The following is an 18726-nucleotide window of genomic DNA, read 5'->3' as shown; positions in this document are numbered from 1 at the left end:
CTTGTGACTGGACTAAAAGCAAAAAAAAAAAAAAAAAATTTGCTCATGCTTCCGATTCAATCTTCCGATTAATTATTGAAGTGTAAGGTCATCTCCTGTTTCTAGAAATTAACCAACAGTCATTAAAACACAACAGTCACATGCTAAGGACTATTATATTACCCCTTCAGGGTGTTACGGGTGTTGTTTACCTGCACAGTGGTTCAGAGGACGAGTCAGACACATGATAAGATTTTCAACATAAAGCTTACAGATACATCTACAGTAGCAATTACAAGAACATTCACCTTTTTATTTCACTTTTTAAACTTTATAACACCAGTAAAGGCTGAGCCTTGTATTAGATTGATTATGAGGCTCCATTATGTCACAGTATGTTTGCATGATAATTTTATATACAAATCATTTCATTTATTTTATTTTCCACTGTAATTACCCAGGGTTCAACACAACTACAACAAAAACAAGAACTGCATATTTTATTATAGATAATGTAGGTTAGCTATTTAAGTGGTGCACTGGTGTCTGGAGAAAGCGTCATCTTCTCTTTTAACCAACTAATCTAGCACAGGACAAACAAAGCTGTAAACAGTCTGTATACCTACTTGAACCAACTTGCTGGTATTTGTACACTGTTACATATTTTTCTGCTGCATATCTATAACGTCTACCAGTGGCTATTCATACTGGAGTTGCAAACTGCAATTTGGGTGTTAATAAAAACAATGACTGAAGTGGATCTCAAAAGATTGCAAGTTCTATGAGTTTAATCTTTAAGTAAACCCCACTAATCACTTTTTTTTTGCAACTAAACAAGACAATTAAACTAATAAATAGAATGAAAAAGAACTCGACTGGTAACAGGAAGGAGATGTTAAAAATTTCTGACTTTATTATTATTATTTGGTGGCCCTGTTCGATAAGCTAGTATTATAAGTAATTTGGCATTTGTACTGTGCTGCTTGTGAGCATATTCGACTGTCAATCCTACAATGTAGTTACACAATAATTTATAAACTCCATTCGATTATTCTGAATTTACTGCAGGCTCTGAAATAATAAATTTCAACATTAGGACAGACGAGCACAGCAAGCAGCTGAGGCTATTGGTCAATCAGCGACGCAGCTCATTTCTTCCCAGAAGCCTTTGTAGCAGCTCGGCGGTGCTAACTGCTAAGCTCAAAATGCTACTTCACTAATCCGTCTGCCTGCAGCGGAAATCAGAAACCCCACCACTGCTGGGCTTCTTCACTCTGCTGGAGTACCGCCGTGTTATCGTTAACGGGTAAGCCTGGGTTTCTTATTATTTTTTATCTGCAATGAACCACGATCATACGGAAATGTTAGTTGAGGAGGTTTACATGGAAAGTGAGTTGTTAGCCAGAAAAATACCAGCAGCTTCGGTTCGTCTAATGTTAGCAAATTTTCTACTTGATGTCGTTTGTTACTTTCGAGACGTTTGTTGGAGAGAAAACAGAGGCAATTGTTTATCAAAATGTAAATGTCATTTTGAAACTTTAAGCTACCCGTGTTGGACTCATGAATTGAATTTATTAGACAGTGTAAATGCTGTTCTGGTATGTACAGGAAGCTAGCGCTAGCTTGTTTGGCTGTCACATCTATCGTTTATAGAAGTGACTTTAAGTTTGACAGAGGCTGTTCCTTTCACCTACGCCTCCTGGGCAACTGATTTGGCACGGATATTGTCCAAATAAACGCGATTACTGTAGTTGGCTCAAGTTTGAAGCAACTAAGCTTGTCCCAAATGTTAGCTGAGAGATGGCAAAGTAAGATTAATTCTAATAAGACATTTACAGAGGTGTCACCTCTGGGTCAGTAGTTCCGAAGAATACCATTCAGGCGAACAGATGCTAGCTAAACAATATGCGTTATTCTTTGATAACAGTGAACTCCTCTTAGTATTAGGTCGACATTTTTATTTTGCTGCTTGAATACAGGCTGCAGCTCTTTGTTGCCTCTGTTTACAAATGTGCATCAAGACGGTTCCTTTTGGATCCTTTTAGCTCCAGATGGTCTAAGAAAATATCATCTTCTTGTGGAACGAACGGCCATTTTTGCAGCCAGCCTTAACTAATGGCTGTGCCAAGTTATTATCTCAGTTCCCTGTGGTAATGCTAATATGTTTCCAGCCTATGACTTTGGAAGATTATGATCATGGCTTTGCACAAGAAGAAAATATTAAAAACCTAATAGAAGCAATAGAATATACTCTGTTTTGATGGGTTCTCTGATAAATGGGGCATGAAATTAGGAAAACAGGACATTGCAATTTTGTTGAGTATTGTGTGGCAGTACAAATTGTTTAACCCATATTTTTCTCACTTCTTGCTTGCTTGTTCATTGTCAAGATGTCACCACTATTCTTCCAGAGCTTAATAATCTTGGTCACTAAAATCTATGAACATAAAGGCAGTGAAAGTTCACCCACGTGACCAAATATATTTCTGGCAAGCAGACTTTTAATGCTTGGCACTGTTCATTTAAAAGCCTATTAAACATAGCATCCCAGCAGTGTGCTGCTATGGTAATGTCGCACTTGTTGGAATGGAAATGTGAGGCAACATGTTGCGCAGATCTATTTACATATTTCTCTCAGAATTTGGAGTTTTTCAACTTTTTGTGATCTTGAAATAGGATGCAGAAAAACCCCTAAACACTAATGTTGTATAGATTAGTGGCACACAGAGTGATATGAATTTAAAACATTAATTTCTTTCACTTTGATGAATATGGCTTCCCCCAAATTATTAATGACTGTGAAAACCTCACACTGGACCTGAAACAACCTAATCTATGTCCCTCTGGTGTGTCTGGCTCACAAGCCATTGAGAGCTTAAATGACCAAAGTCTTAAAAGAACTTTGTTTTACAATCCTGTTGCTGAAACACCTTTTCTTTATTTTTCAAACACATATTTTTCTTTCACTCAACTTGCCGTCAGTATGGTTGGCTACAGCATTGTGTAAATCACCAACTTTTTTTAGCAAAGCCTTTTTTGCGGTTTGCCCTTATTTTTAAATGTTTGGAGTGTTTGCTTCTTCATGGTTGTGAAAGCCAGAACAGAAGTTTTTGTCATGTTAAAATTTAAAAGAACTGTAGGTTTTATAAGCTGAATTTCACAATTACAGAAATTACCAAAAAAACATACTTGAGAAAAAAAAAAAAAAAAAAAAACTTGTGTTTTTTAATATTGGATGTGACTTTTACATTTTAAGAAAATTGTTAAAATTTAATTAATATTAAAATTTTATGAAAATGCACTTATACCTTTTTGCATTTTTTTCCCCCTCTCTCTACAGCTGAAGAGGACCTTCAAATGTGAGATTGCCTCTGCACTTGTTATCCAAGGACAGACACTGATCGTGCTGCCAGAGTTAATGTTTATCCACAATGCCACAGAGAGAAGGATAGCGGTTGTATCATTTCAATTTCTGGAACTGCTTTGGAGTGAACCTTGAGTTTAAAAAAGGGGGGAAAAAAAGCTGCCGTGACTTTTAACCAAGCTTTTTTCCCCTTTTCCATTTGCACTACTGCTCTGTGTGCAAACCGTAGCGGCAGCCGAAGCGAAAGGGCGTTGACTCTGGTTGTGCAGGAGGATTAAAGTTTTCGGTGGGAGTGGGGACTGGACCAAGAGAGCAGGTGTACAGCAACAACAGTCATGCTACGGGAACACTAGTCTCACTATTTGTGCCCCTACTGTGTTGTGTTTTTCTTTTTTCTTTCCTCCTTTTCCTGCAATCTCATCAGTTTGGATGGTTGAGCACAAGGGCCACTTTGAAGGAGACCACCGGTGACTGTGGTTCTGGCCAGAGCTGACAGACTTTTTGCCAGCAATTGCTGCTTCAGGAGCTTCTCCACAGCCTCTACTGCAGTAGCCTCCTGTCACTGTGATATCCGGTGTACTGAGTGGAGGTTGCAGGCATCACAGCTTCTACGCTGGCGTAGATTCTTAGTTTCCATCATTACTTTTTCCAGTTCTCTTGGACCTTTTTGCCTTTTCTGTTGAAAACATCAGATCTATTCAAGGTCATTTTTTTTTTTTATACATCTGAGTCTTGAGGAAGCAAAGGACCGCTCCACAGGAGGATGAAGCTGAGGAAACAGGTGACGGTGTGCGGAGGGGCCATATTCTGTGTGGCCGTGTTCTCCCTTTATTTGATGTTGGACCGAGTCCAGCATGACCCTGCAAGGCGACAGAATGGAGGAAACTTTCCACGGGTAAGAATTCCTGCTGTAGCCTGGCAGCCTATTTACTTTGTAAACCTAATGAGAGCATTTATTTTATTTTTTTTGTTTTAGTGTGCCAAGCCTAAATTAAACGTTTCAACATCTTTTAGGAATGATGTCTAATTATTCAGATTCATTTGACTTGTGCTGTAGAAACAAGGCTTAAATGGGTTGTAAATTATTTTTTATACAGACTCATTAACTTTAAACATACTGCAATAATACATTACATTTACTTAATTTCCACTGTCAGCCTATGGGTACTGTTAGATTAGGAGTGCACAGCTCTCTGGTTTATGATTATTTTCTCTTTTAGAGCCAAATCTCTGTCCTCCAGAATCGGATAGAGCAGCTGGAGCAGCTCCTGGAGGAAAACCACCAAATAATCAGCCACATAAAGGACTCTGTGATGGAGCTCACAGACACAGGAGCTGTGTCTCCCAGCGGCCACCTGCCGTTCAGAAGCGCCAATGGGTCCTGGGTGCTACCGTTTGATGGTCGCCCGACTTTCCTTGTTGTGAAGCCTCAGGACTGCCAGTTTGCTGTTGGGACCCGTGCTCAAACAGATGTACAGGTAAATATTCCCCTCTTTAAAATAAGACGCCAAAAACTAAATTTTGCAATCACTTGTGCGACGAGTGAATTTCATCATCATGTCCTTAGGAGCCTCTTTACCCCTCATTGCAGAGAGGAGTTTCTAAATTTTCCATGGATGCAATTCGCATCGCTCTCTTGATGAGAGAGATTAATGTATTCATTAAAGGGTATACATTAAATACCCTTTTAATGTATTTTCCTTGCAAATGATGTACAATTTAGACTTTATTGTCAAACAAAAAAAGGAACTCGATCAGAAGCAAATTTCCTTACTTTTTGTGCTGTGGATAAATAAGATGCAGCGGATCAGCGCAATGGGTGTTCAACCAACATGGAATAGATATGTTGATGCCTAGTTGTGCATGCAGATTACAGCAATTCTTTGCAATTGCCATATTGCAAATATTATTACTGCAATAACTTTTGAAGTTTAGTCTATTTACGAGCTCCAACATAAGAATCAGCCGTGCACAGTTGATTTGAAGTAGGTCTTTAGTATGTGTTTTATGAGGTGAACCAGCTAGGGACATGGGAAATGCACATCTGGCGGTGTTCTGAAGTTTTCCCACAGAAAACGCAACATATTACAACCATCTTTCTACAGAGCTAATTAAATCCACCCAATTTGTTGACAGGGGAGTTTGAGTCAGAGATTTTTCCCTGCATTTGCCATGTCAGGCAAGTTTTTCCTGAAGCACATGGGTCCAATGAGGGGCCACTGCTGTTGTCAACAAGCTCCATTTAAATATGAATGAATTTTTATAATTGACAGTGCCTGCTTATCATTTTCTCTACTATCACCAAATAAACTCAATTTATTTTGACCGTTGTCAAATGTTTTGCTTTAGATGCTGGATGTGTACTCCCTCCTCAAGTTTGACAACCCTGACGGCGGTGTGTGGAAGCAGGGCTTTGACATCACTTATGAACCTGATGAGTGGGACAATGAACCTCTGCAGGTGTTTGTGGTTCCTCATTCTCACAACGATCCAGGTGAGTTGTGCTTTTGAATGTCAAATATTTATTGGAGACTGTTTTTGTAAGTAGAACTCGTCAACAGTGCGCAGAATGGTCTAATTCTCACAGTATAAGGCCGAAGGGAAAAATGCTGTAATATAGAAAGATGTAAAACTATGTTGTATAACTAGTATTGATTACAAGACATAGTTGGGATGTCTGCTCAGGTTACTAGCCTGCAGTCGGTTACTTTACAGACATGGCACTCATTGCTTGCCATTTCCAATTCAGATTGAGTCCCACCTCATTTTGTTTTCGTATTGATTTACTTGTAAATGGAAATATTTTCAATCAGACAAATCTTCAGCCTTCTTTCAGGAAGCTGACCAGCAGTGTGCAGCATTAGGAGGGGAGGGGAAGTTCTGATTTACGCTAAGCTCCAAACAGCTTGGGGGGGAAAAAAAAAAAAAAAAAGTCAGACGCCTTTTCTGATATTTTATTAAAAGGACTTTTAACTGTAGGGAAGATATTGATTATAGCGGTCCTCTTTGCAGGTTTTCTAGACCTAGTATCACGGCAAAGGAGAGACTAAATCTCGGGTCAAGTTTGTAGAGAGAAAGTCAAATCAATTACTTTTAACCTTGCCTGGATAGGCCAGTAGAATTAGGGATTCATGAATAAATTTGATGCATCCGTCATTATTATTGTCGTCATAATGCTGACATGACTGACTGTTTGGCCCCAAACAATGAAATTAGGATGATATTGGTATTGAAAAACTGTAGCTTGTTAGAGCCGTGATTGGCTGAGATTGTACTTAAGACTGACATTTCCATTATACTTGCTTACTCATCCGTGATATCTGCTCGCTAACTTGACAGTTATTGATGTGTTGACAGGCTGCAGAGACTTGAAAATTGTCCATTTAGAGTAGGAACAATATTTCTTTATAAATGTAAAGTTTTCTTAACTACTATATGAAGCATTATCTCTACAGAATTTGTGGTACAAATGTTTCCTGCATATTTTATATATAAAACTTGAACTGGGCATTTAAAGCGCAAAAAAATAGCTTTTCGTATGACGCGAGGAGGCTTTCCAAGTGGACCAGCTGCCTTTGAATAAATTGAGTTTTATTTTTGGTGCTCTGCATTCACTTTTACGTCCGGGTTGTTTGTCCACCTGTCCTTTGTTTTTGTTTCAATTGGCTTGATAATCATGGCAGAAGGGTTGCTTCAGAGAGATGGATCAGTCTGCGATGAGCCATCTGCGTGTCTCTCGGTCCTCCTGTGTTGCTAGGTTGGGTCAAGACCTTTGACAAGTACTTCACAGACCAGACGCAGCATATTTTAAACAATATGGTCGTGAAGCTGGCCGAGGATTCTCGGAGGAAGTTCATCTGGTCAGAGATTTCATTCTTCGCCACGTGGTGGGAGACTGCAGACGTCTACAAACAGGAAGCCATGCGCAAGTGAGTCACAGCTTTGCGAGTTTTGCCAATTATCTTCAGAATTAGTCGATGCAGACACTCGAAGCCCTCAGCACAGTTCCCTACACAGAGGGTGGTATCTGCTGGCAGATTATGTCAGCTCTATTTATAGCTTTTTATGTGGTTAGTGGGACTCTCTCACATTAGGGCTGGATTATTCTCACCTCGCTCTCCTAATCCTTTCTTTTTAACAGACTGATCCTTGGAGGGCAGCTAGAGATTGTGACAGGAGGCTGGGTGATGACGGATGAAGCCAACGCTCACTACTTTGCTATGATAGATCAACTCATTGAAGGGCATCAGTGGTTGGAGAGAAATCTGGGTAACGCATTTCAGCACTTTCATTTATATTTCCAAGATTGATGCTGAAATCTTTAAGATGCTCCACTCTGAGAAGTTTTAGTAGCTCTGCCTTCACATGACTATAAAATATATCACCCCTCGCTGTGCTTGATAGTGAAATTTAGGCCCCGACATCCCACATTTCAGCTGATGTAGCGTCTTGCTCAGCGGGTGATGAAATGATTTCCACCACTAGCTGTGGAGTGTGATTTCTTTAAAAAAAAAAAAAAAATGAATTCCCTTCCTTATCCAAAGCATGGAACTAAAATATTTGCTTGCTGCTATAGGTATTACTCCTCAAAGTGGGTGGGCGGTGGACCCCTTCGGTCACAGTGCCACCATGCCCTATCTGCTGAAGAGGGCTAACGTGACCAGCATGTTGATCCAAAGGATCCACTACTCCATTAAAAAACACTTTTCTTCAACCAGAAGTCTGGAGTTTATGTGGAGACAAGCCTGGGGTGAGTGGACCAGTGCCAAAGACATCTTTAGATTTTTAGTGCTCCTCTTCAAACTCGTTTAAGAATGAGCCGAAACACTTGTAATATATTAAATGGTGGCTTTTTTTTTTTTTTTTTTTAAGTGTATGCTGTAAAGACCTAAACAGAGCTGTTTTTTTGTTGTTGTTTTTTTTCTTTTCTTCCCTCATTTGTGCCGATGATCGAGTGCTCATTTGTTCCTACTGGAAATGCCATCAGTAGAAGATGTTGTAAATGTGTTGTTGCCTGTACTTATGGGGCTTCATTTAGCCATTTAATGTTCATCCCCAGACAACACTTACGAACACTAAGCTCATAAATTTGTATGCAGCAATGCTGGAGGGAAAACTTGCTTTCCGTGTCAACCATGTTGTTTTTGGAACGCTGTTAATAGTGGAAGTAATGTGTTTCGCTGAAGTGTTCATACCAATTAAAGTTTTCCACATTTTCTCACATTACAGCCTGAAACTTGAATGTATTGCATAGAGATTTTATGTGGTACATAAACACAAAGTTGTGGAAGGAAAAAGATGCATATTTTTTTAACAATTGCAGTAGTCGCCCTGTCAATACTTTCTTCTTACCTTAGCTGTGGATCACTTCCTAAAACATTTTTTTTTTTTTTTTTTTTTTTAAACTTTGCATCATTTTTCTTCCACTTGAGTTTTGCACGAACTTGTTATTGCATCACGTGAAATAAGTGCTACATTTTAAACTTGTGGTTTGCCTCCTGTTACTTTGTTGCTCTGTCAGACACTGGCTCCAGCACAGACATCTTTTGCCACATGATGCCCTTCTACAGCTACGACGTGCCTCACACCTGCGGTCCTGATCCGAAGATCTGTTGCCAGTTTGACTTCAAGAGATTACCGGGAGGTCGGATCAACTGCCCTTGGAAAGTGCCGCCCAAATCCGTGGTGGAGGCCAATGTTGCAGAAAGGTGAGGATTTGCTTTGTTTATCTTGTAAACGCCGTCATAAATTGCTGAGGGGTGTGTAGGACCGTGCAGTGACTGCCACTGAGGCTTTTTAGAGAGCTGTAAATAAGCATTGGATGGTAAAATTGTTTACTGCAATCCAGGATTGGTTGGGGTGTCTCCTCTTTATTTGAATACATTTTATATTTTCTGCATGGTTTTTAGTATTCACCTCCAGCAAGACCCACAGCAGATTTGTCAGTGTAATGTTTTCTGTAATGGTCCCTTAATAAACTCTACTTGAACTCGTGCCAGTGACGACAGCCAGGGGGAAGGAATAAACTGCAGGAGGTGGACACTGAGCGCTTATCGGTCTGGAGCCATATTATCCAGCTTTCAGAGGATGCGCTTGTTCAGTACATGAAAACTCCGTTTTTATTTTCCTCTCTCATCACGCTCCTCTTTTCTCGTTCACAGAGCACAGTTGCTTCTGGATCAGTACCGTAAAAAGTCTAAACTCTACCGCAGCAAGGTGCTTCTGGTTCCATTAGGAGACGACTTTCGCTACGATAAGGCTCTGGAGTGGGATCAGCAGTACATCAATTACCAGAAGCTGTTTGATTACATGAACTCGCACCCTGAGCTGCACGTTCAGGTGAGGGAAGGGTTTATCAGGTGTCGCAAATTACCTCACCGAAGGTGGGCTTTCTTTTCTTTTTCTTTTTTTTTTTTTTACCTTTATGCATCTCGGCATGAAGTGTATTTCAGTGGAAGACTAAATTATACAGCTGTACATTAACTCGCTGCCTGAACAAAGAAGCTGTCAAGACTTGGTTCTTGCCTTAGATAAAAACCCCCACATATTATAATAATGAAAGACTTCTTTTGTGTAGCTTTCTTAGAATAGGACTTTATTCTTGTTGTGCCATCTCCCTCCTCCAGGCTCAGTTTGGGACCCTCACAGACTACTTCAGTGCTCTGTACAAAGCCTACGGAGTGCCTCAGGGATCCAGACCTGGTGACTTTCCTGTCCTCAGTGGGGATTTCTTTGCCTACGCAGACCGCGAGGACCACTACTGGACGGGCTATTACACCTCCAGACCCTTTTACAAAAGCTTGGACCGTGTGATTGAGTCACATCTGAGGTGAGGGAGATTTTATGTTTAGTAACGGCTGTGTTAATTAACAACAATTGCAAGGTTCTGATGAGGTTGGGGGAAAAAGTGACGCAGTGTTATGTTAGGTATTTTCCAGATGGATGTTAAATATACATTTTCCCCCAGACTTTATCCCTTATCCCTTTGTCTCAATAAAGGTTGTAGCTGTCCCTCCGTTTAACCAGCCATCCATCCTTCCATATCCATGTCTGCTCATCTTTCTGTTTATCATCCATTTGTCTATTATCTCTTTCTGTCTCGTTTGTTCATTCCTTCCATTCATCCCTTTTTTTAAATGTCCATTCATCTGGCAATCAGTCCATCATCCATCCATTTCATCTTTTCATCCCTCTGTTCGTCCATCCATTACCCTCTCTCTGACCACTGTGGAAAAATCTTGGTTCATAACATTTTTGCATTTGAACTTAAACAAAAGCAAGACTGAAAAAAACTGTAAATGTGTGTAATATTGCTATGAAAAAAGTTTATAAACTGTATAACTGGTCTTTAACTTGCTGCTTTTAGTTTAGACTATATTTCTTTCATCAAACAGTCGCTAAAAATATTCCACTAAACTGTAAGTGGTGTTGGCATGACCCACTTATGTCAACATGACTGAAGCTCAACAAAGATCAAGTCTCCCCTTTTTTTTTTGGTTTTTTTTTTTTTTTTTTTTTTTTAGAGGGGCAGAGATTCTCTACAGCCTGGCAGTAGCAAACGCTCGGCATGCTGGGATGGAGGGTCGCTACCCAGTGACTGACTACGCCCTGCTGGTAGATGCAAGGCGGTCAGTCGGCCTCTTCCAGCATCACGATGCGATCACTGGCACCGCTAAGGAGAATGTTGTCATTGACTACGGTACCAAGTAAGATCATAAGGATTAGAGGAAGATATATTTTCTCCTGGTTAGTATGAAAACGTGCCATTTTATTTAATTATTCTCCCTAGATTACTTCGTGCACTCATTGGACTGAAGAGAGTTATTATCAACGCTGCTCATTTCCTGGTGATGAAGAACAAAGAGTTTTATCGTTTTTACCAGACAGAGCCCTTCCTAGAGACGGTGAGAGGAAACGTGGACTGACATATCGTATCAAAACCCTGCATACACTTAGTATTCTGAATGCCTTATATTTCACTTCTTTAGGACGACAGACGTGCGACTCAGGACTCTCTGCCTCAGCGCACTTTAATTGAGCTGGACCCAGCTGGACCAAGGTGAAACGTTCATCCCTCACTTTTTTTTTTTTTTTTGTTTTGTTCCTGCTGTCCTTCACGTTTGCTCATGTTTTTATTTCTCTCTACCAGATACCTGGTTCTGTTCAACCCCATTGAGCAGGAGCGTCTCTGCGCCGTCACCGTGTTGGTGAACACGGTCAGGGTGCGGGTGCTTACTGAAGACGGACAGACTCTCCCTGTGCAGCTGAGCGCTCAGTGGAGCTCTGCTACTCAAATGAGTGCCGAGGTATTCGAGGTGAGATGAATAATTGATTGACTGGTCTGAAAAGTGAAGGAAAAAAACTTTAAAGGCAGAAAGTTTATGGGAATTAATCCATATTTACAATAAAATATTGAACATGAAGTTATCATTTTCACATTTTCTTGTGCTGCTGACCATAACTTTTGAGAACAGATGGCTCTTTGACCTTGTCTGTTTTGATCTTCTCCCAGTTTTTGTGAAGGTTCTTAGAGCGTGGTGACAGTTGAACCAAACAAGACATGTTATTTATCCCTGCAAACTGATGCCTTGTGATCTCCACTTTAGTTAATTGATATTTTGAACGAGCCGTGCTCAGCTGACCTCTTACCATCGTTGCTGGAGAACGGGAGTGAAACGACTTTCAGAACAAGATTTATTAACGTCACCTGGGAATATAAAAAGATTGACTTTGAGTTGTGAGTGTAGCAAAAAGCAACATATCAACCTACTTAAACTCTGAGAGTGTCTGGTTAAATAAACTGGAGGAAGATAAGAGACTGTCATTATGATGCTGATTGTCAGTGTGTGTATTTTTTTTATTTTTTTATGAATTGGACTGTTCAAAAATTAACCTCCAGATCTTTTGATTGGCTGAGCCTGGCTGGTTTAGCTCCAGGTACTTTTAATTTGACCAACAAATGGTTCCAGTAGAAGTTCTAGTAAAGTTTAAACAAACTAGATGTTTGTAAAGGTAGGACTGAAAAAAATGAGAGAAAACATGATTTCATTGCATTTATTTAAGGTTCTCAATTCTGCTTCAGTTTAGTTTCCAGTATGGGTTTTTTTTTTCAGTTTAAAAAAAAAAGCCTCTGCTTTAGTGTAAAGCCCAAACTGAGCACTTTCTAGATTGATTTATGTGCATGTCATAATGCACTAAATCTATTTTTACAACCAGAATAAAGGTTTCAGATCATACGCTGCGCTTTGGAAAAATCTAACCATGAATAGGTTGATAAAACCAAAGCAGCACAAAAGTTCCTGCCGACCAAGCTGCCTAATCAGAAGCCGACTTAAATATTTGATGCAGATAATAAACCATGACAGTAGTACATTAGCTTTGGTCGCCAGGTTCACACACGTGAACGTTTCTTTTTTTTTTTAGTGAACCTCAGGTGTGAAAATCCCCATAGTTGGCGCCTCGTGGTTGATACTTGACATCCAGATTAATAAAGACAAATGAAGCTAGGAATGTTTGTCTTACTCCATTATGGTTGGATATTAAAACTTTTTACTTGTCTTCAATCTGTCCAGGCAACATTCATGGTCCGCCTGCCTCCCCTCGGCCTGGCTGTTTTTCATCTTTACGACTCGGCCGATTCACCCATGACGATTCGCTCAGACACTCTGCTCAGGCTGTCGGGGCGCAGCGGCTCTGCTCGGGCTCTGGACCCCCTTCCTGTCCGCTCTCAGCCGGCTGACGCTCAGACCTTTTACATCAGCACGCAGACGCTGACTCTGGGTTTCTCTGGAACCACCGGCCTGCTGGAGGTTTGTGTTTCTCCCGATTTTGTTGACTTCAAGTCTGTTAGCTCCATGTAAATTACTACCTTTTTTTATTTTTTATTTGTACCAATTTTTATATATATATATATATATATATATATATACACACGCACTTTGATTGCTGTGATGCTGTTAATATTCAGCTTTTTACCAAAGGGATTCAAAGGTGATGCTGCTGCTTGAACTAGGTGAAGTGACAAGATTTGCTGAATTTTTATTCTTATTTTTTTGCAAGCATTTCGATGCCGTATAACGGTTTAAAAGTCTGTTTACTCATTTTTAATTAGTTAGCTTCAATGCTCAGTTGCATGGAAAAAGCATCAGCTGGCAAATAAAAGTACACTGACACATAAAATGTTTTTAAGATTTAGGTGTGCCCACCTTAACAGTCACTTACAGATATATGTACAGGATGTTTTGACCATTTACATTTTTTGTTAGCAATTCTGTTAATAAAGGGGGGGGGAAAGTGAAATAATTTGTAATGAAACATTTTTAAAGAAGCTCAAAGTCAAGGTGTGTACAGCATAGCAGCTTATAGACAAGGTTGACCTCTCTATGTATTTTTTATTTTCAAAGGTATAACATATATACATGAGACACTGGTCTTGTTGCTCGTGAATCAATCTATTATCTACTTCTTTAATTTTTTGCTTTGCCTCAGCTTGTGTCATTTTTTTTTATCTGCAGAGTATCAAGCGTAAGGATGATCCACAAGAGGTTAAGGTTCAAATGCAGTTCATGATCTACGGCACACGTCCTTCGAAAGACAAAAGTGGCGCTTACCTCTTCCTGCCAGATGGAAAGCCAAAGGTATCCTCGTGGTTGTATCTCACGTGTTAACTTGCCTCTCCAAAGGCTTTGATGGAGTCTCCCATGGATATCATCTCATTTTATCCTGCTGGGTAGCTCAGGACAGGCATGCAGGCAGACTGGATTCAAGAAACAAACCGTACAGGCTGAGCTCTGCACTGCTTGATTGCCTGTCGTGTCTCATTTTTAGCACATCTTGTCTGACTGCTCTTTGTTTCCAGCCCTACAACCAGAAAGAACCTCCTGCGGTGCGTGTTGTCGAAGGGCCTCTTTTCTCTGAAGTGGTGGCACAATACCAGCACTTTCAGCAGACTGTTCGCATACACAACGTGCCAGGTAATAAACACAGAGATCGACTTGATAGATACAGCTCAGATTATTCTATTCAATTTTTTTTTTTTTGGCTCATTTTGCACCATCTGGTGCAGATTGAGCCAGAATGTGGAGTAAAATACCAGTTTTATTGTCTTCTGCCAGCTAACTGTTGGCAGTATTTTTTTTTTTTTTTATAATTTAAGAAGTTTTTATGAGTACATATCAGCAAGTTAGAATAAAAAAAAAACTTTTAAAAATTCAGTTCAAAAGTGAAACTTTTATATAAAAGTATTGGATGATGATGCTTAACAACTAATAAAAAAAACACTTACATTTCTCATAATTGGATTACAACAGAAAACCCATTAAAATGTTTAGCAGTGCAGGTTATACACACCAAACTTTCCCTGTGCTTGTAATTAATCTGAGATTGACTTTTTTTATTAAATTGCTGACATTTACTTTTCGATTTTTTTTTATTGACTGGTGTAAGAGGAAATCCAGATCCCGTGTGTGTGTTTTACTCCTGGTACTAGTTTAGTTCTACGTTGTGATGCTGTTTTGCAGGGGTGGATGGTTTGTCTGTAGACGTCACTATATTAGTGGACATCCGGGATCAGACCAATAAGGAGCTGTCCATGCGGCTGGTCACCAACATCCAAAATGGAGACGTCTTCTACACAGACCTCAACGGTTACCAGGTCAGTTGCATTCTGCGGTTAGAAACGGAAATATAAAACAGAGCGACTTACTTGACAGAACTTAGGAGTGCAACATGCTCTGATTTATTAAAAAAAAAAATATATATATTTTTTTGTAGATCCAGCCCCGTCGATTCTACCAAAAGCTTCCTTTGCAAGGCAACTTTTACCCAATGTCCAGCCAGGCGTACATCCAGGACAGCCACCACCGCCTCACGCTGCACACGGCTCAGGCTTTGGGCGTCTCCAGTCTGGACAGCGGTCTGCGTCTCATTTTTAGACATTTACTGTTTCTCATTTCGTGTTTAAATGAAAGTCCCAAAAGTATTTGCCTGTTTAAATCTCTCAGCTTTCCTTCTTATCTCCCTCCCGAGAGTTGCTCAAAGAGAAAAGCAACTCGTACTCTGATATTGTAAACTGAGCACTTTGTAAATGATGGACCACTCAGATAGTTTGCACTTATCGTCTGAAGCCTCTTTGTTCATTATATGGACTTGGCTGTAAAGCTGTTGCCTCCGTTTGCTCTCTCCTCAGGTCAGCTGGAAGTGATTATGGACCGGCGGCTGATGCAGGATGATAATCGAGGGCTGGGTCAGGGTCTCAAAGACAACAAGAAGACAGCGAATCGTTTCCGCTTGCTACTGGAGAGAAGATCAATTGATAACAAGGTCAGTATCACAATTTTTCTTTTTTTTGCTACAGAAATTCTGTTAAAATTCCTTTTAATCACATCAGTATCGGGGTTGAATGACTTTCTTCAAGGTTGTTTAATTCACTGCAGATTTCCTCTGCGTTCTTTTACCGATGAAACCTTTCTCCATTCTTTTAGTCCCACCCCCCACTACTCATTACCTCTCCATCTGTCTTTTTTTTTTTTTTTTTTGCCCTCCTTTTCCCTTCCTAATTTTGTTTTCCCTCTCTGCTTTTTTTCCACTCAATTACCCTCAGCGTGATGGCTTCCTTGCCAAACTCTCGTCTTTGTTGCGCTATTTCTTCTCTCAAATCCCGAGCGGCGGAGTTCGCGAGGTAACGTTGCCGAGGCAACAGCGAGGATGTTTTTAAACGTGGATCATAGCCGTAGTCGTAGCTCCAGCTGAATCCCTTTTGCCTCCTTCCACTTCGTAGCTGTAGTTAAACTTCAGTATGACAGAGCGGGTGAGAGAAAGCAATGAGGTGATTTGTGATGTAAATGTATTCAAATTAGCAGAGGACGGAGGACTTCGGTTGTAGTTCCGTCATCCCGCTGCTGATGTCGCAGTACATCACATCCTGAAACACCTCGGTACTCTTTTAATTCCACATTTGACATCACGAAGGTGTGATTTGTGCTGCGTGCGTCAGGACTAGAATTGGAGCCGTTCCTCCTCCTCTGACAGTGATTAGAGCTTGTTCCTCATGTAATGGCACAGAGGAATCTCTAGAGGCGAGTCATCAGCGTCGTAATGATCACGCCGTCATGTAAATCTCCCCCGCGTCCTCTAGATGATGGACAGCGCAACAACGAGCTTCCCGTCTATGGTCAGCCACGCCACCAGCTCCCTGCTCAACCACGAGGTCCTGGCGTTGCCTGTCCTGCCGAAAAGACGCGGCATCCCTCCTCTTCAGACGTTCGCCCCGCTCAAGTCCGTCATTCCCTGCGATGTCCACCTGCTCAACCTGCGGAGCATCCAGACGCAGGTCAGGTGGAAGAGCTGGTCGAATCTTTTGGCTTTAAATGTTCTGTGCAGTTTTAGTTTTTTAAAAAAAAAAAAAGTTTCTGTGTTTATGTGAGCAGAAGGATCCCGAGTCTCCATCTCCCTACACCGCCTTGCTCTTACACCGCCTGGCTACGGACTGCGGATTTGAGGGTCAAAACCTCGGCTTCAACTGCAGCACGACGCAGGGACGGGTAACTGTTTCAATACGAACTTGTTAAACCTCAACTAAAGTGTTGGAATGGACTCGTCTGGTAATTTTTTTTTTTTTTTTTTTGTCCCACACCAAGGAAACAATTCAAAGGTCTATTTATCTAAGCTGTTTAAGGTCCAGCTTTTAAGATGAGTTTTCATTTAATATGTCACTAAAAGCTCCTTGCTTGCTGCAAAATGGAGTCGTTTCTCTACAACTTGCTGATGGGACATTTAACCAAATATCAGTAGGGGCGTGTGTATCTATTTGAGCCGATAAATATATGTACTGCTTGAATTTAAGAAAACTTGCAACATATTCAGACTTGTGCTTCTAGATCTTGTTTTTAAAAATTTGATCAATAACTTCTCTCACTTTAGATGGGGACTGGATTTCAGATTATAGTCCATTTGTTTGATTACATACTGTTATTACATGTTTTCATCAATATTTATTTTGTTTCCCCCTTCCAAAAAAATGTTGGCGCTCTTGCGGGTTAGCGGACCTCCCAGCGTTTTAATGGCATTTGTCAACCCACATATTTCTATTTTTATGACCTAAATGTGTGAAGACTTTTACTGAAGTGCTTGTAAACCTGCTTCTACTCTGACACATCGCTTTGGGTTTTATCGCGTCAAACAATTTGGTTTCTGCTTCAAACACGCAAGCAGAGAGGGGGCAGAGTTTGGATTCAGATTTTTCTGCTGATACTGTAATCAACTATCTGCCATGAGCTAATTTAACCAACAAGAAGGGGATGTTGCCTCTTCCACACACAGTTTCTGTCCTGATTGTTCTGCTTTTCGTTCTCCTTGCAGCTCAGTGTGTCGAATCTTTTCAAGAACGTGGACCTGCAGCTGCTGCAGCCCATGTCCCTGACCCTGATGCATTCCAGCATGCCTTTGGCCAACGACTCCATCATCAGTCTGGAGCCCATGGAGATCTCTGCCTTCAAGCTCAAGCTGCGCTAAGAGCCGTAAACGCACATCGGACTAGCGACATCAAGAACCAGGGTCAGGGTTTCCCTGCATTGTTGAGCTGAACTCGGAGAAACAGGGTCCGCTGCAGTGGCGCTGACTGAACTGCAGGGGGCAGACATCAGCAGCTGCTGCTGTAGCTCTGAGGAGACGCAGCAGAACTTGAGGTGAATTTGAAGTCGTTCCATATCTGGGGAAGACTGCGAGTATTTCTCATCAGTCAAAGCTGAGTCTGCAATCGGATATGAAAACACTTTATTTTCTGCTTTGTAAGTTTTGTTTGTTTTTGTTTTTTTTCTATCTTCTCGTGGACTCTACTACTGAATGTAAATATCCCAAATGACTGGAGGGGGCCGGGAATGGTGATGCATTGGAGTGCAATTTTCAGAGCTTTATTTGGTGTCTGGGTTTATGATTTTCTTTTTTCTTCTTTTTTTCTCAAATCTGGGAGAAAATCGATCACCAACATATCTTTTGTACCAATATAGTTTCTTTTTTGCAGGAAACAGAATGTGTGGTCCTTGTTGTAAGGGCCTGAGCTGCGAATCCTAAGCTGTGTTTCCATGAGTGCCCACCGTTCTCATCAATCGCAGAGGACGACTCCTCCCCTCCACTCCTCACTTTGTGCTTGTAGATAGTCCGCAGATTCCCTCTCCCACTTCGCAGTGTGCAGGGTTCTTGCTCGTGTCTATCATTCTCCCGCTTGTAGCAAACCATATGCAGTAGATTAGGCAAAAAGACTATACCTCATGTATACCAAACGGCAGATATATTGGTATTTATGTCTGAGCATATTAATGTGAATACTTGAGGTTGATTGTTTTTTTTTGAGGTTGGGGGTGTACTCTATCAGGGACCAGTCAATA

At 40.8% G+C, this 18726-nt stretch overlaps 1 protein-coding gene across 2 annotated transcripts; it reads left to right on the top strand.

Moving 5' to 3' along the window:
- The first annotated feature begins 1124 nt into the window (after positions 1–1124).
- man2a2 (mannosidase, alpha, class 2A, member 2) lies at positions 1125–18128 on the top strand. 2 transcript variants are annotated; one of them, XM_015028459.1, is made up of 24 exons: positions 1125–1285; positions 3320–4238; positions 4564–4821; positions 5693–5837; positions 7101–7272; positions 7485–7612; positions 7920–8093; positions 8865–9051; positions 9505–9682; positions 9970–10172; positions 10867–11049; positions 11133–11247; positions 11332–11402; positions 11493–11658; positions 12916–13152; positions 13858–13980; positions 14202–14316; positions 14863–14996; positions 15116–15257; positions 15531–15664; positions 15945–16022; positions 16479–16673; positions 16771–16884; positions 17702–18128. In XM_015028459.1, the coding sequence occupies exons 2-24, from the start codon at positions 4107–4109 to the stop codon at positions 17852–17854; spliced, it is 3537 nt and encodes a 1178-aa protein (XP_014883945.1). In that variant the 5' UTR covers positions 1125–1285; positions 3320–4106; the 3' UTR covers positions 17855–18128. The 2 variants fall into 2 exon arrangements, with proteins under 2 accessions (XP_014883945.1, XP_014883946.1); XM_015028460.1 differs by lacking the exon at positions 15945–16022.
- Positions 18129–18726: the final 598 nt, after the last annotated feature.

Source organism: Poecilia latipinna, unplaced genomic scaffold (assembly GCF_001443285.1).
Source record: "Poecilia latipinna isolate Pla-1442-1.1 unplaced genomic scaffold, P_latipinna-1.0 Scaffold125, whole genome shotgun sequence".
NCBI classification, from domain to species: Eukaryota; Metazoa; Chordata; class Actinopteri; order Cyprinodontiformes; family Poeciliidae; genus Poecilia; species Poecilia latipinna.
The sequence above is the reverse complement of the archived record's forward strand: the minus strand, read 5'-3'. Positions and strand labels throughout refer to the sequence as shown.